This window comes from Scyliorhinus torazame, chromosome 10 (genome assembly GCF_047496885.1).
Source record: "Scyliorhinus torazame isolate Kashiwa2021f chromosome 10, sScyTor2.1, whole genome shotgun sequence".
In the NCBI taxonomy this organism is placed as follows: domain Eukaryota; kingdom Metazoa; phylum Chordata; class Chondrichthyes; order Carcharhiniformes; family Scyliorhinidae; genus Scyliorhinus; species Scyliorhinus torazame.
In genome coordinates, this window is record NC_092716.1 from 215,933,727 (window position 1) to 215,959,506 (window position 25,780).

Here is a 25,780-nt window from a genome sequence, read left to right on the forward strand (position 1 = left end):
TGTAGTCCATCAAATTCCTCCCCCTTGTGTTGACGTTCCTTCAGAACCTTATTCCTCTTGGTATCCTCAGACAACCCACCGTTGGCCTACAATGAATTTCTCAGTTCCATTCAAAATTAATCTATGGAAGCAATAGTTTATTGTTCAGTCTATGGAACAAACTCTCTGGGGAGACCATGGACACTTTTTGTGTTGGTTCATTCAGATTTTTCTTTTATTCGTTCATGGTATGTGAACGTCACAGGCTGTGCCAGCATTTATTTCCCATCTATAATTGCCCTTGAGCAGTTAAGAGTCAACCACATTGCTGTGGGTCTGGAGTCACATTTAGGCCAGACCAGGTAAGGATGGCAAATTTCCTTCCCTAAAGGACATTAGTGAACCAGATGGGTTTTTACGACAATCGACAATGTTTTCATGGTCCTCACTAGACTTTAAATTCCAGATATTTATTGAATTCAAATTTTACAACCTACAGTGGCAGGATTTGAACCTGGGACTCCAGAGCAGTACTCTGGGTCTCTGCATTACTAGTCCACTGACAATACCACTACGCCAAGGCCTCTCTGAATTGGGAAAGTTATTTTTGAGAAATAACATTGGCATACAACACGGATAATTTGACGTGTACTTGGGAGAAACAGGTGATTTGCACATGTCTGCCAAACCTCTCTGCCTCCCCACTTTGCTTTCCACCTTTAAGATGCATTGCATGAAAACCTCTCGGTGACCAAGCTTTTGGCTATTTACCCTAATATCCCCTTGCATGGCTTAGTGTCAGGTGCCATATAACTGTTTATTCATTGTTACAATTAATCAATTTTAGTATCATACAGCCACTAAGATGGTTGAAAGCAAATTAGAAGCATCGAGGGCATGTTTTGTCTAGCGATTCCTACATCTCCTTTTCTCCCCCACTATTGGTGGTTCCATCAGTTATGTGGAGTTCAAGGGCTGGAGTTCCCACTTTAAACCTCTCCAATTCTCCCCTCCAGACTATAATTAAACCAGACCTTCTTGATCAAGCTTTCCCTGGAACATATTACGATACTTTTTTACGAGCTACATACATGCAAGTTGCTGTTGAAAATTTGAATTTTTGACTTGCCAGAACTTCCCCGTTTTGAATATCTTGAAACAATCAAGCTACGGTGCCTGTAAAAGAAAACCCAATATTGAGTCCAAAGACTTTTGATCGGTTTCCTGCTATTAATCTGGTATTCATATATTCCTCCAGGCTGGAAGTCATATAATAATTCACACCTAGTGTGAGCAGTTGTCTTTACAGATGAATTCCAATTATGGGGCCAGCAATAAAGACCGTGTACATCTTTTACAAACTGGCACAAAGCCAGAAAAACTCCAAGGAGATTTGTTGCATATTGAGCACCAACATACCCATGAACGCAACTTAAATTGGTTAAAAACAAAAATTGCCTACTAGCTAGCTATCGCAGGGATAGCTAAATTTGGTTGTTGTAGTCACTACCAGTGATGACTTGTTAGCAACAGTTGCTTATTCATTTTCAAACCCCAACACTAAACCCCGTACGTAGCTGTGTGTTCACTCGAGTTGCTTTTACGTTTAACTTGAAACTCTGTGCCACCGGTTCCTGATGGTATGGGTTTTGCACACTTTGTGGAAACCTCAGACTTGTTGAATTTGCTAAACCTGGTCACCAAGAAGATTTTATTTTGTATTCCGTTCTTCCTGGTGGCCCACTCAATGAACCTGGAAAGTTTAATTTGTTGTGCACAAAACCTGTGAAACTCTATATTAAGTGCGCTTTAATTATGTAGCTTTGGATTAAGCAGATAGTTGGTTGTTTCACCACGGGGCCACCCTGTGGAACCTTTTGTACTGAGACAAGTGTAGTTATGCCACCATAATCCATTGCATAAAGTAGGTTTCATTTCAACGGCAGAATCTGCAAAGCAGAGACCGTGTTATTTTCCAAAAGTCTAGGTCTGTTTTTGTACTGGCACCATTACTTTGGATTCTTGAAGGTTAAACCATGAGCTATCTCCCTTTTGTTTATAATCCAATCTCCTCTTTCTGTTTGCATTTATCGTTATGAAATACAGTTTGTTGGCTCTGCAGTTTTATTCAGAGAGTGATACAGACGGCACCATAACTTAATCAACTCTGTTCACAAGATACTTGGGGCTTATGGTTGTGTTACCTTATTGGAAGCTTTGCATTCATCATTCGCAAAAGGCCCTTATTTAATTACTTAATTCCATTCTTAATTTTTATAGGCTATTGAAAAATGCACTTCATGACCCGTATTTTGGAATGCGCTATGAACTCCTTTTGGGTGCCCTGCTTTATGTATGTGGGCAAGGCTTGCAGCAGGAGTTTGAAAAACAGACCAAACTAGTACGGAAGCTGGGAGTGGTAGCAGAAAAAGTGCGCCAAGCCAGTGGATCAACAAGGCAGGTATGGCATCAATACCAGCAGAACATTTAAAATGCCATGCATATTTCAAAATGTGTAATGCACTTGAATTGACTAGTAGCCTAGATTACTGCAAAAAAACTGAGGCTGCAATAGCATTGAAATAAGTCTCTTCTTTGTATTTAAGCTAGTCACAAGCTCCCCTCCTCTACTTATATTCTCTTCCCTTCCCCTTGAAAATGTTGTTTCTTTCAAACAGTTGACTAGCCTTAACAGATTTTATTTGAAGTTGACCATTCCTGGGACAACTGATCATTAATCTCAAGCACATTTGTACTAACTGTCTACCATGTATGTTGTAAGAGCAACGATAAATGGTATATTTTTGAAAGAGTCCTCTTTTACCCTCTTATGTTTCAATAAAATCTAAATTGCTGAGTGTTTTAGTTTTGCTCACTAATGAAGGGTTTGCTCATTTGTTGCGCTGTTTTACTTTCCGACTCCATTCTTTCCAATGTTGCACTTTTTGAATAGATCGATTATACTTTCCCGAAACCTTGCTGGACTGTTTAATCTTATGATAATTGCTGGTTCACATACCTGACTTGAGCCAGTAAGTGCTGTGCAACTCGAAAAATAAGTTGACCTTTTTGCATCCTTGTATAGTGTTTGGGGGGGGGGGACGGCGGCATGATTTTCCCCTCTCACCGAAAGGTATTTAATTCTGCTTCATATTTGATTTTTAAAATGATTTCTTTGCTGCTAATCTTGTCTATGCTCTCCCTCCACACCCGAGCAAAGTGTTAAAGTTGACTGGTAGTCAGCAATACTGTCATGCTTGCACAAGTGCAAGACGACACGTGATATGAATTTGGAAAATTTTGCTTTACGCTAGTGCTTCTTTTATTAGCAATTGGAGGAAATATGCAGCTGTGTTGGAACCAATGGACTGCGCTCTTCATTCTTCTCTCAACACTCAAAGCCAGTGATGGTTTTCGTTCCATATTCTTCAAGAATATAAATTCCGCCAACAATAAAGGATAAAATAACGTCACGTAGTTACCAATACCAGTGATTTTCTTTTCTTTTTTAAAGGTTGCCCTTCAGGAGGGCATGGATCGTATCCAGTCATTCTTCAAAAATAAGTGTCGCCTGCCCCTCAACCCAAGCCTAGTGGCAAAAGAATTAAATGTTAAGGTATGCAAACATCCAATAAATTGTCAAACGTGCCGTATAATGCAATTTAAGCAATGTTTCCTAATGGGCTACCTATGATTATTCTAGTAGCTCACCGACACACCTGGAATTTATTTTTCACCTCCATTACATTCTCTGATACTTAATGAATTGGTTGATATTGATGAATTGATTAACGGGCAGCACAGTAGCATAGTGGTGAGCACAATTGCTTCACAGCTCCAGGGTCCCAGGTTCGATTCCCGGCTTGGGTCACTGTCTGTGCTGAGTCTGCACATTCTCCCCCTCTGTGCGTGGGTTTCCTCCGGGTGCTCCGGTTTCCTCCCACAGTCCAAAGATGTGCAGGTTAGGTGGATTGGTCATGCTAAATTGCCCTTAGTGTCCAAAATTGCCCTTAGTGTTGGGTAGGGTTACTGGGTTATGGGGATAGAGTGGAGGTGTGGGCTTGGGTAGGGTGCTCTTTCCAAGAGCTGGTGCAGACTCGATGGGCCAAATGGCCTCCTTCTGCACTGTAAATTCTATGATATGAATTTACTTTTGATCAGTGATATTTTTCGAGTTGGAAATTACCAAATTGCTTCCAATTTTTAACTGGCTGAAAAGATCGACCATGCGTAATTAGTGAAGTCTTGCGACACTAAAACTCAGTAGAAATTTGAGTTAAACTTCTCGAATGCAAACAAGAATCTTTATTGCCTCTATTTGATTACAATTAGGAGAAACTTAAATCTATTCTCAATAAAGTCCGGCTAGCAAAAGGACTTAGAGAAGTAACTTATACACAATTTAACTTTCAAAATAATACAGAAATGGTTTCTTGCTTACGGCAAAACAGCTTGCATTTACTTCAAGAGTTAGAGTGGAAAAGTGAAAATATGAAAATAGAGATTGCAAATAGTTAGGTCAAAGTATAGGATGATCCCAGAATAATGATGGCCGTACGGACCGTCAAGTTTGAAGGAAACCTTATCAGTCTTGAGCCATCTATCTACACCTCCTATGTCGTCCTAATTGGTTTGGGTTAGAATCAAATACATTTGATTTGATGGTTAACGGTCAGTCCTTAATGTGCAACATAAGTTCTGAATGTTTCATGTTTGAATATTTGTGTACGTTATGGAATGCGATTCTGTGCTATTATCAGCACTGGTTTCTACTGGTTTTCTGCTGACTTTGCTTTTATCCACATTCTGTACAATGGTGCCTTCATAATGCTATGGTGCTTACTTGGCCTTGATCTGATTACTGGTACAGCTCATTTCTTAATGTCAAACTGTCTTTGAAAATATGTTTATTAGAACAATAGCTTTTTCATCTTGCTTAGCGAAAATGTTTTCATCTCCAATTAGTTCATGCATGTGTCAGGCTTTTTGTGCCTCTGTTGAAGCTATTGTGTTTTGTCATGACCTGAGATTGAGTGCGGAAATCCTCATTTTAAAATGGGTATTAAAACTGGGTCTTAATATTTACACTAAATAGTCCTTTTTACCTATCGGATCTATCAGGAAATAGTCAATTACTATCACTAGCATTTTGATGAATTGTACTTTTAGAAAAGTAATGTTTATAAGCGTAGTCTTTTCTGCCACGTAATCCACATGTTTTGCTGAATAAGTAAAAGCAGAATATTTTGTATGAAATAAAAATTCTGACTTTGTCATGATTCAGAAAAGTAGTTTTTTTTCCCATTTAGGTTTGTCGAGCAGCTCCTTGGGCAATGTCTTGCCAAGCCCACTATAGTTGAAAAATCCTACATTCAAGCTACACATTGACATGGATCCCACTGATCTGCATCTATAGTGCAAGTGCACACTTTTGTGCTATTTTAAAGTCATTTGGTACAGGTTTTCTACAAACTGTTGTGGAGGCCTTTGCAACACTGGTGTGTACATAACCAAAGTTTAGTGTAGCCCACGAGCTATCTTAGTGCAGTTTTCCAACATCCTTTGTATCCTGCAGCACCATTTGTGGCCTTTCCTAACGTTCCACCCACCTGTCCAAGATATTTTTACTCCACTTGTGTTTAACTAAGCTAAGCCACAAAATTATTCCTGAACATGAAGAGGACTTCTTCCAGCAAGCTGTGTTGCTCAGCTTGAGTCCATAAATTGAATTCAAGTCCATAAATTGAATTCAAGTCCCAGCATGAGAAGGAGCACTTAGTCCTGGACTGAAGTGTGGGCAGAGATCGGTGAGAGTGCTGCATTGTAAGAGTTGCTGCCTTTCAGATCAGTCCTTTAATTGTGTGACATTACCTTTGTGTTCTGAAAAGTCTCCATTTAAAGCTTTTGGCATTAATATGACTTCCTCTTTGCTGATTTATGTGCCTCTTTTTAAAAAATTATTAGGCTTGTTCCTTCTTCAGTTCCAATGCCGTTCCACTGAAGGTAACACTGGTGAATGCTGACCCCCTGGGGGATGAAATCAACGTTATGTTTAAGGTTCGTTAATGTTTACAATGGAACATGCTATTACAGAAATTCTGAGTGGGTGGTGGTGGGGGGTGAACGAATATAGGAATTTCAGAGATTGTGCTGGAATGGCAGGTCGGTTACTGCAAATGCATTAGCAGTTTTGCCGTTGCTTCACCTTTCATTTCCCAAGCATTATAAATTCTCACTTCCATCTTTTATTTTTATAAATTTATTTAAAGTACCCAATTCTTTTTTGCAATTCAGGAGCAATTTAGCCTGGCCAGTTCACCTACCCTGCACATCTTGTTGGGTTGTGGGGGAGACACTGGGAAAAAGTACAAACTCCACATGAGTCAAACCCAAGAATGTGCAAACTCCACACAAGTCAAACCCGGGTCCCTGGTGCTATAAGGCAGCAGTGCTAACCACTGCGCCCTGTGCCACCCGTAATTCAATACTTTGAAGAGCAATGGCATTAGTAGCTCGTTTCTGCGTTGCTGTTGTGCTTCCATTACCTTCTGTTTTCTAGCTCATTTACGCGAGAAATTTTATGCTGATTAATATTGGTGTAGAAGAAGTGTGAAAATAAAGACCTCTGCTCCCATTTTCTTCCGGCGTGATTCCCATCGCAATTCACCCACAAGTAGTGATATTTTTGGGGTGGGGACCTTGAGAGTCCCCACCCACACCCAATTTTTGTTTTCCCCCAACTAGGGGGCAATTTAGCGTGGCCAATCCACCTACCTTGCACATCTTTGATTTGTGGGGGTGAAGCCTACGCAGACACAGGAAGAATGTGCAAACTCCACACACGCAGTGGATCGGGTTCGAGCCCGTGTCCTCAGCGCCCTAGGTAGCAGTGCTAACCACAAGGACATCGAGCCGCCCTAGGAGTGGGGACCTAAAGATGCAGGCAAGACGGGCTCCTCCGAGATTAGAATTACTATTTTAAAGGGTGCCCCAATCTCAAAGTTCAAGGTGTTCTTTTCCCCCCTACCACCCCCGCCCCCACAGCCAACACAACCCCACTGCAGATGCGGGCAACACACCCAACCCTTGATGGTGGAGGCCCAACCTCCACTCCAAAATCCATACAACAATCCTTGCTGCCATCGGGGCATCTCCTACAAGCCCCCTCAAATGAGTGATACCCTGCTATGGGGTCGCTGAAGGCCCCGCCCCCCTCCCCCTTTCTATTGCCAAGACTGCTCTCAGGCATGGCCTTTGGTGGGGATGAACGGGCGGGGCCCTGTCGTCAACCACCTGGTCGCTCTAGTGGTCTCTGAACCACCAGGCATGGCCATCACATTTGATTTCAGTTTTTTGTAAACCAATACCGATTTGCACCGGCCTTTCGCTGTGCCAATGGGGATGGTGAATCCTGGAAGCTGGGAGACTGCGGCCTCTAATAGGCTGAGCATATTTAAATTAGTTTAAAGACTGGTCAGTGAGGGCATGAATCAAATTAAGTCGGCTGCCGCTGGCCAAGAGTATCAAGCTCTATTCTCTGGGGATAGCGGGAGGTGCAGCAGATGCAATGGAGTGTTAGAAACGCACCCATTAAGTGGTGCTGATAAAGAATATTGCAGTTTTCTTCTGTAATTAAACTATACAGTAATCCACTGTTTTCTCCTGCATGCAGATTGGAGAAGATTTGCGACAAGACATGCTTGCGCTGCAAATGATCAAAATTATGGACAAAATCTGGCTTCAGGAAGGGTTGGACCTGCGCATGGTAATTTTCAAGTGCATCTCCACAGGGAAGGACAGAGGTGTGTGTATTTACCACTGATGTCTGGGTCCGCTTTCAATAGAATGCTGTATGCTGTGTCTTGTGTTGAATTGTATAAAACCCACGAATCATACTTCCCTAAATACAGTTGAGACTCAACATAGCTTTTTCCCTGCATGACTTGAGAAAGAAACAAAATTTGCACAAACTTGTATTTTCCAATCTCGTGGTTTTCCAGATGAAAGTGCAGATTTTCAAATAGATTTTGTCATGGAGTCGCTATTCACTGCAGCCGATATACACCAGTCTACTTGTAGAAATGGACATGTTCTGTTGGGTCCATTGCCCACTGGCCACTGGAGCTGATTTTTCTGCCAAGATCTAATTTAACAGATGGAATCAAATCGGAAACAATCCTGATCCGTATATTTCAGTCACTAACCGAGATGAACTCCTTGAAACCTTACGCAGCCCACATTGAAATTAAAACAAAATTATTATTAATAATAATGATAATAATTTATTGTCACAAGTAGACTTGCATTAACGCTGCAATGAAGTAACTGTGAAAAGCCCCTAGTCGCCTCACTATGGCACCTGTTCGGGAACACTGAGGGAGAATTTAGAATGTCCAATTAACCTAACAAGCATGTCTTTCGCGACTTGTAGGAGGAAACCAGAGCACCCGGAGGAAATCCACACAGACACAGGGAGAATGTGCAGACTCCGCACAGACAGTGACCCAAGCCGGGAATCGAACTCGGGTCCCTGGCGCTGTGTAGCAACAGTGCTAACCACTGCTACTGCCTTTTAAAATTTCTTTCCAAGCACAATGTGTTGACCAATTGGCTTACTTCCCTGAATTCTGAAACTTTTGTAACTTCCTCAAAATTCCACAAGATGGTTTTGTGTCAACTAAAGCGGCTTATGATGGCCTGTTCAACTGGCAGGTGGTTAAGTAGGACCTTCGTATGCAGAATGCTTACAAGTATATCAGACACTGCAACGAGAAGATGCAAATAGACGGCTGCTAAAAGTAAATTCCTTACCGATATTGGAGGAAGTTATAAACATTGGGAATAATTTGAAAACCAGAGACGAACAGATGCAAATTAATATTTCTCTCCATCTAATAATAATAATTCTTGTATAAATTGGGGCTACCCAAATTGGGGAGCTGTGACTAGTGGGGTGGTGAAACATGATTCCAGGATCGCAAGCTGTACAGCGATGATGGTCGTCATGGAGCTCCGACTGAATATTAATGGCCGTGAGGTCCCTTTTAAATAATTATTTTTTAAAAATAAATGTACAGCACCCAATTTTTTTTTCAATTAAGGGGCAATTTAGCATGGCCAATTCACCTACCCTGGACATCTTTGGTTGTGAGGGGGAGACCCACACAGACACGGGGAGACTCCATGTGGACAGTAACCTGGGGTCGGGATCGACCTTGGATCTCGGTTCCATGAGGCAGCAATGCTAACCACTGTGCCACCATGCTGCCCTGTTTTTTTTTTTAAATGGTGGGCTTGGTCTAAATGGCTGAAGCTTGAGGCCTGATTTTGGATCCCCAAAAGTGCTCTCTCGGTTCCCACTGAGGCACGCTGCCATTTTTGAACCTCAGTGGGGCCAAGAGTTGCAAAAAGTGTAGGAAGCACTGTGTTAAATGGGATCAGGTGTGACAGCCTAATTGTTTCTCATCTTCACTGTTACCTTCTGCTCATATCATTTTATTCTCTCTAGGTATGGTTGAACTTGTTCCATCTTCAGAAACACTTCGAAAAATCCAAGTTGAGTATGGAGTGACTGGCTCATTCAAGGACAAACCATTAGCCGAATGGCTCAGGAAGTACAATGCCACTGAAGAGGAATATGAGAAGGTGAGGCACTACTTTCAGGAGCTATCTGCTTATTTCCGCCTGGATTTTATTTTTTCAGTTTTAGTCCAGTGTTCAACATGTTTTGTGGAAATATCCGTAGTCATTGATGGATGAGTTGCCAACGAAGTGGGCTGCCTTGTCCTGGATGTTGTTGAGCTTCTTGAGTGTTGTTGGAGCTGCACTCTTCCAGGTAATGGAGAGTATTCCATCACACTCTTGACTTGTGTCTTGTAGATGGTGGACAGACCTTGGGGAGTCAGGAGGTGAGTTACCACAGAATTCCGAGCCTCTGGCCTCACTAAATAGTCAACTGGTGTTTTGAGAAAAGCTGCCCTGCAATTCAAGTTTTGTGAATTAATCAGTACATGCTCTTGCATAATTCTGAAAATTAACTTCTTGAAAATCTCAACTTTGCAGGCATCTGAAAACTTCATCTATTCGTGTGCGGGGTGCTGTGTCGCTACCTATGTCCTGGGAATATGTGATCGTCATAATGACAACATCATGCTCAGATCAACCGGTCACATGTTCCACATAGATTTTGGAAAGTTTCTTGGACATGCTCAGATGTTTGGAAGTTTTAGGAGGTGAATTTATTTTTAAAATGTGAATAGTGTATTTTCCAGCTCAGAATTCAGATTGTTGTTTTAAAAAGATTATTGTTGTGCACAAGTATCTGCAAAGGAATTAATGATTAACGTGAGACTTGAACAAAAGCAGTCGTGCCACAGAAATGATTTACCCTTTCAGGTAGTTCTTTCACTGATGTTTAATTTATCTGGGAAATATAATCTGCTTTAGCAATTTCCCATTTTCGCTCGGAGGGCCTGTGCCTGTGCTGTTCTTTGTAACCATATCTTCAATAAAATATTTTGCTATGTTTTGCATGCAAGATAATCTAATGAGTAAATACAAATTGGTTAAGATTGAATAAGGTTTTGCACCCTCTGGAGGTCGAAGAAATGGGGTTCAGGAAATTTTGTAAGCTGTTTTACAGCTTTTTAAAAATTGTAGCTTATTTTAACCTTTGAATTGTTTTCACATGAGTGACATGTTGGCAATGAGGTTTTGTACCTACTTCAGGCATCAAGTGCAGCGCAGGCAATATTGAGCTGCCCTTATGGTTCATTGAGAAAGAATATTGTGATACATAAATAAAGCCTGTGATTTGAGCTGAATCAGCTGGGACACCTGGATAGATTTGGTCCAATCTTTTGTGTTCACATCTGGTAATAGGGTTGGAGGGTTGGGTTTGGATGGAAGAGTACAGTCAATCCTGGTTCCCACTCCTAATCGACAGAGTGCTGCTACACACTGCACATGTGTGAATGTTTATGGTACGATCTGACTTGGCCTTTTCACCATACTCAGTGAGACAATATACAGGTTTTGTAGCATTTTGAGTGGGGACAGATTCTTCTCTCTTTTCCTTCAGAGATCGAGCTCCGTTTGTGCTGACCTCCGACATGGCTTATGTGATTAATGGTGGGGAGAAACCAACAAGCCGGTTCCAGTTGTTTGTAGACTTGTGCTGTCAGTCATACAATCTCATCCGCAAGCATGCCAACCACTTCCTGAATCTCCTGTCACTGGTAATGCATACTTGGAACGGTTTTCCTTGATTAACTGTGCAAGAAATGAGTGAGATAGAGCAGCCAGCTTGAGTTCAGCAGTTAAAAGAAAATGCTTGAGGAGCAAAACAGATAAGTCTGTGTTATTAATGTATTGGTTCATGTTCTACATCAAATAATATGCTAGCTGAAAGCACATTGCTAACCTTTTTTTGCCATCTGTAGAAGTAACAGCCTTATGGTTCTTAATGATGGTTTCTTTTAAAGTTCTGTTATGAGACTTTCACTGCTGTGCCAACAAATTATTATGCTAAAGAAAAACAAAGTAGAAAATGATCCCAAACAAATCCACATCTCCTTTTACCTTTCTGTATTGCCACCTAAGCCACAGCAATTTATTTTCCTGACAGTTTGTGTAAAGTTTTTACATGCCTCCTTTTTAGTAATCCCATTTCCATGTTGATGTTTTGGTGATTTTGCGTATTTTATTTCTCCAACCAAAGTAATAAATAGTAGCGGAAATGTTAAATCGTGTTACCTCTGAACTTTTTCAGATGTTGTCTTCTGGATTACCAGAACTTGCCACTGTGCAGGATTTGAAGTATGTCCAAGATGCTCTACAGCCCCAGACAACCGATGCTGAAGCCACCATCTTTTTCACAAGGTAAGGTGAATTGCAAATGAACTCTCAAAATTAAAACCCGGTTTAGGTAGAATGAATATATGAAGAGTTCCATTTATTGCCAAATACTGAAATCATACAAGTATGTTCAGATGAAGAACTTGAGCTCCAGCATTAAAACCAAAACAAAATACTTTTTTTTTAAGTTAGAATTTTAAGAGAATTTGATGCTTTCCCTCAAAAAAGGTAAATAATATAATTTAGAGCAAATCTACATTGAGAACGACTGTGCTGGGAATTAAACAAAACCAGAAAATTCTGGAAATACTCCCAAGTCAGGCAGCATAGAAACATCATAGAATCATAGAATTTACAGCGCAGAAGGAGGCCATTCGCCCATCGAGTCTGCACCGGCTCTTTGAAAGAGCACCCTACCCAAGCCCACACCTCCACCCTATCCCCATAACCCAGTAACCCCATCCAACACTAAGGGCAATTTTGGACACTAAGGGCAATTTATCATGGCCAATCCACCTAACCTGCACCTCTTTGGACTGTGGGAGGAAACCGGAGCACGCGGAGGAAACCCACGCACACACGGGGAGGATGTGCAGACTCCGCACAGACAGTGACCCAAGCCGGAATCGAACCTGGGACCCTGGAGCTGTGAATCCACCTGGGACCCTGGAGCTGCTATCCACAATGCTACCGTGCTGCCCACGTTAGTGGACACTAACTGCTGGAGTTAGTGTTCACGATTCAACAAACAAATTTCTTTCTTTTTGGGCTAGGTTGGTGAGGTGTTTCTCACCGGCTTTTTGGGTGCGATCCACACCGCTATTCAACCACACTTAAGTCATTTTTGGGGCCTTGGGAGTTTCTCCCTGGTCGAGTCCAGACTTCGAAACTTTTTCATCATTGGGGGGCTGAACACGCTGGTGGGACAGGCTCCTCCGAGATCATGCCTTTTTTTAAAGAGTGCCCCGATCTCTAAGTGAGCTAAAGGGACCCCCACACGCATGGGCATTACCCCCCATTCCCTTTTAGAACATTCAAGGAGTAGACAATTCAGCCCTTATAGCCTGCTCCACTGTTCAATAAGATCATTGCTGGTCCGATTGTGGCCTTGAATCCACCCTACTGTCCACACGACCCTGGATTCCTTTGTAGATCAAAAATCAATCTAACTCCGGCAGTGCAGTGGGTTAGCCCTGCAGCCTCACGGCACCGATGTCCCAGGTTCGATCTCGGCTCTGGGTCACTGTCCGTGTGGAGTTTGCACGTTCTCCCCGTGTTTGCATGGGTTTCGCCCCCACAACCCAAAGATGTGCAGGCTGGGTGGATTGGCCACGCTAAATTGCCCCTTAATTGAACAAATTAATTGGGTACTCTAAATTTATTTTTAATATTTTAAAAATCTATCTAACTCTTGTATTTAATAAATTCAAATGACTCAACCACCACCTGCTTTCTCGAGGAGACAATTCGACAGACTAACAAGCCTTGGAGTAAAAAGGTCTCATGTCTGTCTTAAAAGGGAGACATCTTATTCTTAAATGCCCCCCCCCCCACCCCCCCCAGTTCTCATCTTTCCTACAAGAGGAAATATCCTCCTGGTATCCGCCCTATAAAGTCCCATCAGGATCTTTTATGTTTCAATAAGATCACCTCATTCTTCCAAATTGCAATAGGTTCGTCCCAACCTAACCTGGTCAACCTTCTTCACATGTTTGCGTGGATTTCGCCCCCACAACCCAAAGATGTGCAAGGTAGGTGGATTGGCCACGCTAAATTGCCCCTTAATTGGGGAAAAAAGAACAAGTCACATGAATCTTCTCCATATTGTATCTAATGCAATTCTATTTTTCTTTTTCAAATTATACACAGTCCTCCGGATGTGCTTGTCACCAAGGCCCTGTGCAGCGGCAGTAAAATTCCCTATCCTTCTATTCCATTCCCCTTTTCACTTAACATCCAGATTCTGTTTGCTTTCCTAGCTACTTGCTGTAGCTGCATTCTAATTTTTTTTCCTGATTTGTGTACCAGGACACCGAGTTTTGCAATCTCTCCTTTTTTTAAAAAAAAATACCAGTTTTCATGCCAAATCAGACTAGTTCATGTTTTCCTGCATTGTACTCCCATCTGCAAAATGTTTGCCCACTCAACGTACCTGTATCCCTTTATCTCCACAACTTGCTTTCCTACCTATCTTGGTGTCATCGACAAATTTAGCTACCATACAATCCCTTCAATAGCTTGCCAACCCAGAAAAAGACCACTTATCCCAAATCTTTATTTCCTAGATTCTAGATTCCCCAACCAGACAAAACCAGTCTGATGAACCTTCGTTGCATGCCCGCTGGAGCAAGTATGTCCTTCCTAGGGTAAAGAGATCAAAATTGCACACAGTACTCCAGGTGCAGCCTCACCTATTTCCTATAGAATTGGAGTGAGAAATGATTTAGTCTTGAACTCCAATCCACTTGTAATATAATATAACCATTCATCTTCCTAATTGCTTGCTGTACTTGCCTGTTCGCTTTGAGATGCATGAGCAATTAAGCCCCTCCAAATGCACACCTTTCCAGTCTGCCTCAATGCAAAAAAAAATTTCCTACCAAAGTAGATAACTTCACACTTCGCCACATTGTATTTCATCTGCCATGTCCTTAACCATTCACCCAGTCTGTCTATAGTCCGCTTCAGCCTCTTCACATTCTCCTCGCTACTTACTTTCCCGCTTAACTTTATATCACGAGCAAACTTGGAAACCTTACACTCGGCCCCCTCATCTATATAATTAATTTAGATTGTAAACAGCGGGTGTCCAAATTCTGATCCCTGTGGTACCAACACAAAAATGTCCCATTTACTTTTAACCCGCTGCTGTTACATAGCTGTAATAGTGGAGGTTCTTGAGGCAAGGTTAAGGTAACTTGATGGCAGAGATGGATGTGCTGTGGGTCCAACTTGTGCTAAACCTGCTCTGGGAGAATTTGATAGGATAGTGTAGATGTAGCTCTACATTGTATTGAATGTGCTGTTACCTATCCTTGGGTTGTTTTATACTGATGTTTGTGTGGAAAAGTGGAAATCATACCATTTTAAAGCTAACAGCACATCTTTGCAATAAATCAGATGAACAAGAGCTGCTTTGGAGTTCCCAACTCCAGGAAACTACACAGCAGGCTTACGAAACACATGCCTGGCCTTCCCTCTTCATCTCGGTGAATAGTGACAGATTCTAAAACTACTACAATCAAATCACCAAATCTAATCTGAACTTCCACCACTTGTAAATTAGCTGAACGTTACTTTTTTATTTTTTGTAAATTTAGAGTACCCAATTCATTTTTCCCAATTAAGAGGCAATTTAGTGTGGCCAATCCACCTACCTTGCACATCTTTGGGTTGTGGGGGGCGAAACCCACGCAAACACGGGGAGAATGTGGCAAACTCCACACGGACAGTGACCCAGAGCCAGGATTGAACCTGAGGCCTCGGTGCCGTGAGGCAGCAGTGCTAGCCACTGCACCACTGTGCTGCCCTAGCTGAACATTACAAGTAATGCATTTGTCTATTACAAACAGCAACACTGAAAAGTTCAATGACAAACTGCAACAGCGACCGTTTGGATTCTCGTATGTTATGTCATGGCCATTCTATGATCTATTATTCGAAACATAATATTTCCGAGAGTATTAACTGAGGGGGGGGTGGAGGATCGGGCTAGATAGAACCATCTGCACCTCCCAAAGAGTGATGAACCCCAACATATTACTGAGGTTACATCAACTGGATCCACTGCAATAGTTGTAGGGACTCAATTGTAAGGGGAATAGACAGGCGTTTCTGTGGCGGCAGACGAGACTCCAGGATGGTTTGTTGCCTCCCTGGTGCTAGGGTCAAGGATGTCTCGGTACGGGTACATGACATTCTGGAGGTGGAAGGTAGTGGTACACATCGGTACAAACGACATAGGTATAAAAAAAAGGGATGAGGTCCGCAAAGCAGAATACAGGGAGCTAAGAAGGAAGTTAAGAAATCGGACCTCAAAGGTAGTGATCTCCGGATCACTACCGGTGCCACGTGCTAGTCGGAGTAGAAATGACAGGATATATTGGATGAACACGTGGCTGAAGAGATGGTGTCAGGAGGAGGGTTTCAGATTCCTGGGGCATTGGGGCTGGTTCTGGGGGAGGTGGGACCTGTGCAAACTGGACGGGTTACACCTGGGCACTGGAACTGATATCCTAAGGGGGCTATTTGTTAGAGTAGTTGGGGGCGGGGGGGGGGGGGGGTTTAAACTAATATGCCGGGGGTTGGGAACCTATGCAAGGAGTCAGAAACAGGGAGCAAGGACAAAATCAAAAGGTAGAAAACTGAATCCGAAAAGTGATAGGTGGAGAAACAAAGGGCAAAGTTCAAACAGTGCAAAAAAGAAAAATATTGGGAGCAAGACAAATAATGTGAAAAAGACACACTTAAAGGCTCTGTGCCTTAATGCACGGAGAATTTGCAATAAAGTGGATGAACTTATTGCACAGATAGATATAAATGGGTATGATCCAATTGGGGTTATGGAGACATGGCTGCAGGGAACTGAATGTCCCAGGGTTTTCTGTATTTAGGAAGGACAGGCATAAAAGAAAAGGTGGTGGCGTGGCACTGCTGGTTAATGAGGAAATTAACACCGTTGTGAGAAAGGATATTAGCTCTGACAATGTGGGGTCTGTATGGGTAGAGTTCAGAAATACCAAGGGACAAAAAACATTAGTGGGTGTCATATATAGAGCCCCAAACAGCAGTGGTGAGGTTGGGAATGACATTAAACACAAAATTAGAGATGCATGTAATAAGGGAATATCGGTGATCATGGGTGATTTTAATCTTCACATAGATTGGGCAAATCAAATTAGCCACAATGTCATAGAGGAGGAATCCATGAAGTGTATACGGGAGATAGTTTTCTTGACCGATATGTGGAGGAACCAACTAGAGAGCAGGCCATCTTAGACTGGGTACTGTGTAATAAGAAGGGAATCATTGCCAATATGGCTGCACGAGACCCCTTGGGGATGAGCGACCATAACATGATAGAATTTTTTATCAAGCTGGAGAGTGAAGTAGTTGATTCGGAGACTAGGGTGCTGAATCTTAATAAAGGGAACTATGAAGATATGAGACGTGAGTTGGCCTTGATAGATTGTGGAGAGTTACTTAAAGATTACCGTGGGCAGCATAGTAGCATAGTGGTTAGCACAATTACTTCACAGCTCCAGGGTCCCAGGTTCGATTCCCATCTTGGGGTCACTGTCTGTGCGGAGTCTGCACATTCTCCCCGTGTGTGCGTGTGGGTTTCCTCCGGGTGCTCCGATTTCCTCCCACAGTTCAAAGATGTGCAGGTTAGGTGGATTGGCCATTCTAAATTGCCCTTGGTGTCCAAAATTACCCTTCGTGCTGGGTGAGGTTATTGGGATAAGGTGGAAATGTGTGCTTGGGTAGGGTGCTTTTTCCAAAAGCCGGTGCAGACTCGATGGGCCGAATAGCCTCCTTCTGCACTATAAATTCTATGATTCTATGATGACAGTGGATAGGCAATGGCAAACATTCAAGGAACGCATGGGGGAACTACAGCAACTGTTCATTCCTGTCTGGCACAAAAGCAAAGGAGGTAAGAGGGCCAAACTACGGCTTAGAAAGGAAGTTCGAAATAATATTTGAACCAAGGAAGAAGCATACAGATTGGCCAAGAAAAATAATAGGTCTGAGGATTGGGAGCAGTTTAGAATTCAGCAAAGAAGGACAAAGGTATTGATTAAGATGGGGAAAGTACAGTACGAAAGGAAGCTTGCAGAGAACATAAAGACTGACACTAAGAGTTTCTATAGATATGTGAAGAGAAGGAGATGGGTAAAGAGAAATGTAGGCCCCCTACAGACAGAAACAGGGGTATGCATAATAAGGGACAAAGAAATGGCTGAGCAATTGAATACATACTTTGGTTCTGTCTTCACAAATGAGGACACAAATCAGATACCAGAAATATTGGAGAATGAAAGGTTGTGTGAGGGGGAAGAACGGAGAGAGATCATCATTAGTAGAGAAATGGTGCTGGGAAAATTGATGGGATTGAAGGTAGATAAATCTCCTGGGCCTGGGATTCTTCATCCCAGAGTGCTTAAGGAGGTGGCACTGGAAATAGTGGATGCAGTTGTGCTAATCTTCCGAGATTCTGTAGACTCTAGAACTATCCCTGCAGATTGGAGGGTAGCTCGCCACTCCAATATTCAAAAGGGAGGTAGAGAGAAAGCAGGGAAGTTATAGACCAGTAAGCCTAACATCAGTAGTGGGGAAAATTCTTGAATCCATTATCAAGGACTTTATAGCGGAACATTTATAAAGCAGTGGCAGGATCAGTCAGAGTAGGCATGGATTAATGAAGGGAAAACTATGCTTGACAAATCTATTGTAATTCGTTGAAGATGTAACCAGTATAGTTGACAAGGGGGAGCCAGTCGATGTGGTATATTTGGACTTTCAGAAGGCGTTTGACAAAGTCCTGCATAAGATATTATTGTGCAAAATTAAAGCACATGGGATTGGGGGAAATGTATTGAGGTGGATAGAAAACTGGTTGGCAGAGAGGAAACAGAGTAGGGATTAATGGGTCCTTTTCAAATTGGCAGGCAGTAACTAGTGGGGTACCACAGGGATCAGTGCTGGGACCCCAGCTATTCACAATATATATTAATGATTTGGATGAGGAAACAAAATGTAACATCTTAAAGTTTGCAGATAATACTAAGTTGGGTGGGAGGGTGAACTGTGACGAGGATGCAGGGATCCTACAGCGTGATTTGGACAGGTTGGGCGAGTGGGCAAATCAATGGCAGGTGCAGTATAATTTGGATAAGTGAGGTTATTCACTTTGGAAGCAAAAACAGGAAGGCAGATTACTACCTGAATGGTTGTAAATTGGGAGAGGGGAGTGTGCAGCAGGACCTGGGTATCCTTGTGCAGCAGTCACTGAAGGTAAGCATGCAGGTGCAGCAGGCGGTAAAGAAGGCTAATGGTATGTTGGCCTTCATTGCGAGAGGTTTCGAGTATAGAAGCAGGGATGTGTTGCTGCAATTATACAGGGCTTTGGTGAGGCCATACCTGGAGTATTGTGTGCAGTTTTGGTCTCCTTGTCTGAGGAAGGATGTTCTTGCTCTCGAAGGAGTGCAGCGAAGGTTTACCAGACTGATTCCAGGGATGGCGGGACTGTCATATGGGGAGAGATTGACTAGGTTGGGATTGTTCTCGCTGGAGTTCAGAAGAATGAGGGGAGATCTCGTAGAGACTTTTAAAATTCTAATGGGACTGGACGGGATAGATGCAGGAAGATGTTACCAATGATGGGTGTGTCCAGAACCAGGGGTCACAGTCTGAGGATTCAGGGTAAACCATTTCGGACAGATATTAGGAGACATTTCTTCACCCAAAGAGTGGTAAATCTGTGGAATTCATCACCACAGGAAGTAGTTGATGCTAAAACATTGAATATAATCATGAGGTGGCTAGATATAGCACTTGGGGAGAAAGCAGGATTAGGCTATTGAGTGGGATGATCAGCCATGATCGTGGTGAATGGCGGAGCAGGCTCAAAGGGCCAGAAGGCCTCCACCTGCTCCTATCTTCTATGTATCCATGAATGTATCCACCCAGGATCCAGCCAAATAGCTGGTGGGAATCTGAATACAACATTCCTGTGGAAATCGGGAAATTCCTAATTGTGGAAAAAGTCTCCAGCATTCTGATATTGATTTCTCCCCCTCATCCCTGGAGGCAATCACCGACACTAATGTTAATGATTGGCTACTGCTTATCTGCCAGAAAGTAGTTACCATATAGCGGCTTGATATCAGAACCCCACAACGGGTTGCTCCATCAGATGGAGTTGGGAGAAGATGTACTCTACTTGGAGTTGGTATTTGGAAATTGAGTTGCAGCCATCCATTCAGGGGAAGAGTCAGCTCTGAAAAGATGTGTGTTCACAAGATTTATGTCAATGTGCTTAATACTGCGGTTCTGTTATGACTTAAGGCAGAGTGGCAGCAAACATAGGTTGATCTGACAAGCCAATTTCTATATTGCTGTTTGTAAGAATGAATCCCCAGCCGGTTACTCCTTGGTGTTGTGTCGCACAGCTCCATGAACAACTCTGGAATATTGTAAAGCATACTGATGTTACTAGCTCACTTAACTTGAATTAAAATGCATGCAATATTATACACCATTGTTTTCCCTTTATTTTCTCTTCTAGGTTAATAGAATCCAGCTTGGGCAGCATGGCAACGAAGTTTAACTTCCTCATTCACAATTTGGCACAGCTACGGTTTTCAGGGTTGCCGTCCAATGAACAAGCTATGCTTTCATTCTCTCCTAAGACCTATTCTATTAAACAAGATGGGCGAATTAAAGAAGTGACTGTTTACACCTACCAGAAGAGATACAACCCCGACAAATATTATGTAAGTAGAAGGCAGCTCCTGCTGTGCAATAAGTTAACATAGCTTTCACCGGTCAGTACACCATGTGTCAGATCCAAACACGGGAAATATTCTGCACGCAATGTGTATAACACATGTACTATTTTGCTGGTACCAGTTGGTCATTCTATATTGAGGTCAAATGTTGCATTTGTGTTTTTACTTCTGTGAAATACACAATTTTGTAATCTTGTACCTTAAGGACAACTTGAGTGATAGGAGCAAGTTTATGTCCAGAATCTCCCCATAGAGTTTATGACCTGATGTAATAAGAGTAGAGAGACATCAGGTAACGAAAAGGCATTCTTCAGGGAGGCAAAGAACTTCCAGAGTTCCATGCAACCAGGGCATTTTAAAGAATGGTCAATATTAACAGGTTTTCTGTCATGGTGAAAAGCAACAGACGGAAAACACATGCGTTTATGCAATCCCAATATGGAGCATTAGAAGTGTTTATACTATTGGAACTGCGTGCATTAAACACGACTGTTCTGTCAAGGGAGTAAGGAGACATTGGCAAAGGTATCTGAAAACATATAACTAGTTAAGGAAACGATCACGCTACGTGTTTTTTGAAGAAATGGTACTTATTTTCTTTGTCCTGAATGATGCCTTGGAACCAGCAGAAAGTTGTTTAAATTATGTGTCTATTGACATTAGGGTAGCACAATGCCGCAGTGGTTAGCACTGCTGCCTATGGCCCTGAGGACCTGGGTTCGATCCCAGCCCCAGGTCACTGTCTGTGTGGAGTTTGCACATTCTCCCGTGTCTGAGGGTTTCACCCCCACAATCCTAAGATGTGCAGGTTAGGTGGGTTGGCCATGCTAAATTGCCCCTTAATTGGGGGAAAGAATTATTGGGTACTCTAAATTTAGGAAAAAAAGGAAAAGTCTCCATTGGGTGAAGAACCTCATTTGACATAAAGCTGATGCTCACCAAAGTGTTTAGTGTGGAAGCATTTCTGCTTGGTCATTTTTAGGTTCCCACTTAAGTCTATATACTCCAGGATAATAACCTTGCCTTCAACTATGGGAAAATGCATTCCATTACTAAGTTCAGAAATTGTAAAAAATCAAATGCAGATGTACCTAACATGTTAAGGGTTGTAGCCACCTAAAATGGCTGATTCCCTATTAATTTGGCCAAAACCCGATTTAAAATGGCTAACCGAAAAGACTGATGGGAAAAGCAGCCAACAGGACACAAACGAACAGCTGCAGACAGAATAGCGTATTCAGCTCTGGGGAAGTCAGCCCAGATCGATACTCAAGACTATTAGCAGCACATCAACCCAGGATCTGCAGTTTAATCGGCTATCCCCGGGAACAATTGCAACATATTAGCAATGGAATGCCGGGCCAGACCTGTCGGCACCTGCAGTGGCCGAAACAAAGACAGGTGAACGACCACCCCCTCGATCGAGGAATCGCCCCGTTATTGGACATATCGAACCCAGTGATTGGGAACAAGTCCAATCACTTGGGACTCCGGGTCAAGGGCCGCCCCGAGAGGCGGGAAGCCCCTGGGCCCTATAAAGTGAGGGGCCAAGTTCAGATCTCTCCCTCTTCTCCTGCTCGAGACCTTCGCAAGAACATCAACCAGAAACTGTAAGTTTGACTCCAGCGATCGCTACCCGATAAAGACTCCTAGCCATCGACCCGTATCAGCCTTTTGAATCCCGCGGGCCAGATCCGATTCGATAAGCCATTCGTTTCCCTGACCTGGTGGGCCCTTCCTAAAGTTAAGTATTGGCCAGTAATGGTAGGTTTCGATATAGATAGTAGGATTATTGTGTAAGCATTAATTGTTGTACATAATAAATGACCGTTGATTTCAATCTTACTAAGCGGTGTGCTGACTTGTTAATCATAACTCTAGCTTGAACCACGTGGCGGTATCAGAAAGATACCTGCCGACTCGTGAGCAAAGGTGACATAATCAGAGCTAATAAACTAAGGCTAAAAAGAGCAACATAATTGGCGACTCCGCCGGGACCCGACATAGAAGTGGAAAACCACTCCGGGAGAGCCCCAACAATTTGAATACAATCCAATCGGAAACAAAACAAAAAAAACCACAAGTGTTCAAGCGGTTCAGGTTAATAATTCACAATTCGGAAGTGTGTGTATGCATGCATAACTAACAGGGTTATAAGGTAAAACTGATAGATTTTTGTTGCGTCAAAACTGTCGGAAGTCTGTATTTTCGGAAATTAGCGCAAGCCGTACCCGCATCTACGACACCACCTTAGCCCCCTGTTCCAAATGTGAACGTAACGAGCAGATAAGAGAGATGGCCATGCAGGCAATGCAATGCCCCATGAACCCCGAAGAATTTGCAGTCGCATTAAAGTGGGACAGAGTCCCATTTGGGAAGTGGAAATTCGCAAATTTCTGCAGGGCAAAGGATGGCCCGTGTGGAGCAGTTTCTGTAATAATGACGACGCGGGGCCCGGAAGTATAGGGCATACTTGGTGGGGGAACCTGAGTGAAATCCATAAGAAAAGCTTAGCAAAAGCGTGCAAGCCGATGGCAATCGTGTCCTGCATGGCACAATTGCGAGGCACCGAGGACGTCGTCAGGACGTTCCGAAAAGAAATAGAAGGCATACATCGGATGAGTAAAATAGATGTATGCGAGATGGAAAAAGAGAACCTGGAATTGAAAAGGCAGTTAGAAGCCAAGGACGAAGAGGTGGCTGATGCCAAACGGGGTCACCAGTCTTGTCTGGCGCATTTAAGCAGTTTTCAATCCCAGTATGAGAAGGCTTATCAGGACACGCAGCGTGCAGTCCTGGTTAAGAAAGAGACCGAGACGCAGGTGGAGACACTACAGAAGCAATGTAGTGATCTCAAGGCAGCCTTGAGAGCGCTCCACGCTGCAACCACGGAACAAAGGCAGAGTGCCTTAGACCATGCGAAGTGCCGAAAGCAAATTGCAGACCTGCAAGCAATGCTTTCTGTCCAAAAGGGATTCCAAGACACCTTTGGGGAAAGTTTAGACCAGGAAGACGGCCCTGATTGGGAAGAACTGCAAGAGACAGCGCAGAGATATGTTCAGGGAACATGTGCGCAGGGAAAACCCCAAAGGAGGAGAGCACCCCCACACAGCAGGGAATACAGGCTCCCATGAACCCTGTAACAACCCACCGCACCGCCACAGCAGACGAGGCGGAAGTCTTATATTCCACCCCCTCACAGTGACCCAATTACGGGACGCGTGTGCTAAAATCACACCGTTCGTCCCCGCTTCAGACCCACACCATTTCTTTGCCACCGTCAAACACCAGGCGACCATGTACGGTATGGATGAGAAAGAGCAGGTAAAGCTCACGATCCTCAGCTTAGACCCATCGGTCGCAGCAGCCCTTCCCGACCCACAGAATGTAGGAGGAGGCACCCTTGCAGAAATGCATACCGCGATCCTGGATGCGATCGGGTATAACCGGGGCGACCCCGTAGACGGTCTAAATAAGTGCAGACAGAAAAAGTCTGAACACCCCACAGCGTTCGCAGGACGCTTGTGGATTCACTTTGAAGCCGTTTTCAGATATGTAGACCGTGCCCATTTGTCCGCAGACAATATGGCCAAATGGACCCGCACCCTTATCTCCCATGCCACGGAAGCAGGACAGAATGCCTGTAGTAATTATGACCCCTCGGAGGAGGCTCATAATGAGAAATGGGTGGTCAAAAGATTGTCCCGCGTTTGGGAACAAGCGGCTCACAGTAAACCCGCAGCTAGAACCCCTGTGGAAAAACAAGCCGCCGCAGACGTGCAGGCAGTAAGAACCACTCTTCACAACCCCGCCTGGGTAAACGAGGGAAAGAGCAGCCCCCAGCAAAACCACAAGAATGCTACAATTGCGGACAATTGGGACATTTTGCCAAAGAATGCAATGGCCCTCAAATGCCACACAGAGCCCAACAGACAGGCACTCTCAATAAGAAAAAGGCAGAGCCCATACATAGCGTTAGCGCCCAGTCCGATCAGACAGACTTGACCGGAATGGACTGACGGTGTGCAGGCTCCCCCAGCTGGGTCTGCGATACCCTGTGGGATAGGTCAGGATGACCCGTAGTCGCAGCAAAGGTTAGGGGACAGCCGATCGAGCTTCTCTGGGACACAGGAGGGTCCCGCACAACCTTAAATTCCTCCACCCTTGGTAAGGACACATGGCCCACCACAGCCACTATCACCCTCAGCGGCTTCACAAGCCACTCACAACAGGGACATATCACAACCCCTGTACCCATCCAAATCGGCACCATTAATACAAAACACCCCGTAGTGTTAGTCGACCTGCCCCCAACAGCAGAACACATTTTGGGGATCGACTTCATGAATTCTCACCACCTCTCTTTCGATCCAGTCAACCAGTGTGTCTGGAAGATGGCGAAATCCGCTAGAGCCCCCGCAACGCTCAATATAGGGGACTATATGAACAACATTAGCGCAGTAGGCGAGTTTTGGTTCAACCCCACTACACACAGCATGGCCCGACAGGTTAGGGCAGTCCTGCAAAAGAACAGGGCAGCATTCGCAACCCACAAACACGACTGTGGATGGATGACCGGTTCCGTACAAATAACCGGACCCAAGACCCCAAAAGCAGTACGGATTCCCCCTAGAAGCAGAGGGAGAAATCCTCAAGGTTATAGAAAGTTTATTAGAGCAGGGCGTCCTAAGATCGGTAGCCTCAACTAATAATGCCCCGATTTGGCCAGTAAGGAAGCCCGACGGATCATGGCGCTTGACCATTGATTATCGGGAACTCAATAAAGTCACCCCCGTAGCAGCTCCCACCGTTGCAACAAGTCCCGAGACCATGCTCAAACAGGGACTCCATGCCCGATAATTCACGGTTTTGGACGTCCGTAATGGGTTCTGGTCCATTCCATTGGCAAAGGCGTGCCAGTATAAATTTGCCTTCACTTTCAAAGCGCAGCAGTACACGTGGACAGGCCTGCCACAAGGCTTCCACAACTCCCCCTCCATTTTCCACCGACAGCTGGCAAATGGACTAGCAAACGTTTCTCACCCCGAATGTCTGGTACAGTATGTAGACGATCTACTACTGCAGACAGACACGAAGGAAGAGCACATTGAGCTTCTGTCCGAACTCCTGGAATTACTACATTCCATTGGCTGTAAAGTAAACCCCAAAAAGGCCCAGATATTGGAAGAGAAAGTGGTATATTTGGGTACAATTATCACGCACGGCAAACGCGAGATAGAGCACAAAAGAATTGACTTGATCGCTAAATTGCCCCTTCCCCAACACGTTTCAGCCCTCCGGTTGTTTTTAGGACTGGTTGGCTACTGCCGAAACCACATTGACGGTTTCGCCAGCAAGGCAGCGCCCCTCTCAGACCTCCTAAAGAAGGGAGCCCCCTGGGAATGGCTTCCGCAGCATACGGATGCTGTGGA

General features: G+C 43.8%; 1 protein-coding gene across 3 annotated transcripts in view; it reads left to right on the top strand.

Moving 5' to 3' along the window:
* The window catches only part of pik3c2a (phosphatidylinositol-4-phosphate 3-kinase, catalytic subunit type 2 alpha), a 153,357-nt gene that overhangs the window by 107,522 nt on the left and 20,055 nt on the right, over positions 1–25,780 (top strand). For all 3 annotated transcript variants that reach the window (XM_072466379.1, XM_072466378.1, XM_072466377.1), the window contains 9 exons: positions 2,260–2,440; positions 3,494–3,595; positions 5,944–6,036; positions 7,652–7,781; positions 9,488–9,624; positions 10,042–10,211; positions 11,060–11,216; positions 11,750–11,859; positions 20,126–20,333. In XM_072466379.1, coding sequence (XP_072322480.1) covers positions 2,260–2,440; positions 3,494–3,595; positions 5,944–6,036; positions 7,652–7,781; positions 9,488–9,624; positions 10,042–10,211; positions 11,060–11,216; positions 11,750–11,859; positions 20,126–20,333 — 1,288 coding nt within the window. The remainder of the gene's footprint in view (positions 1–2,259; positions 2,441–3,493; positions 3,596–5,943; positions 6,037–7,651; positions 7,782–9,487; positions 9,625–10,041; positions 10,212–11,059; positions 11,217–11,749; positions 11,860–20,125; positions 20,334–25,780) is intronic.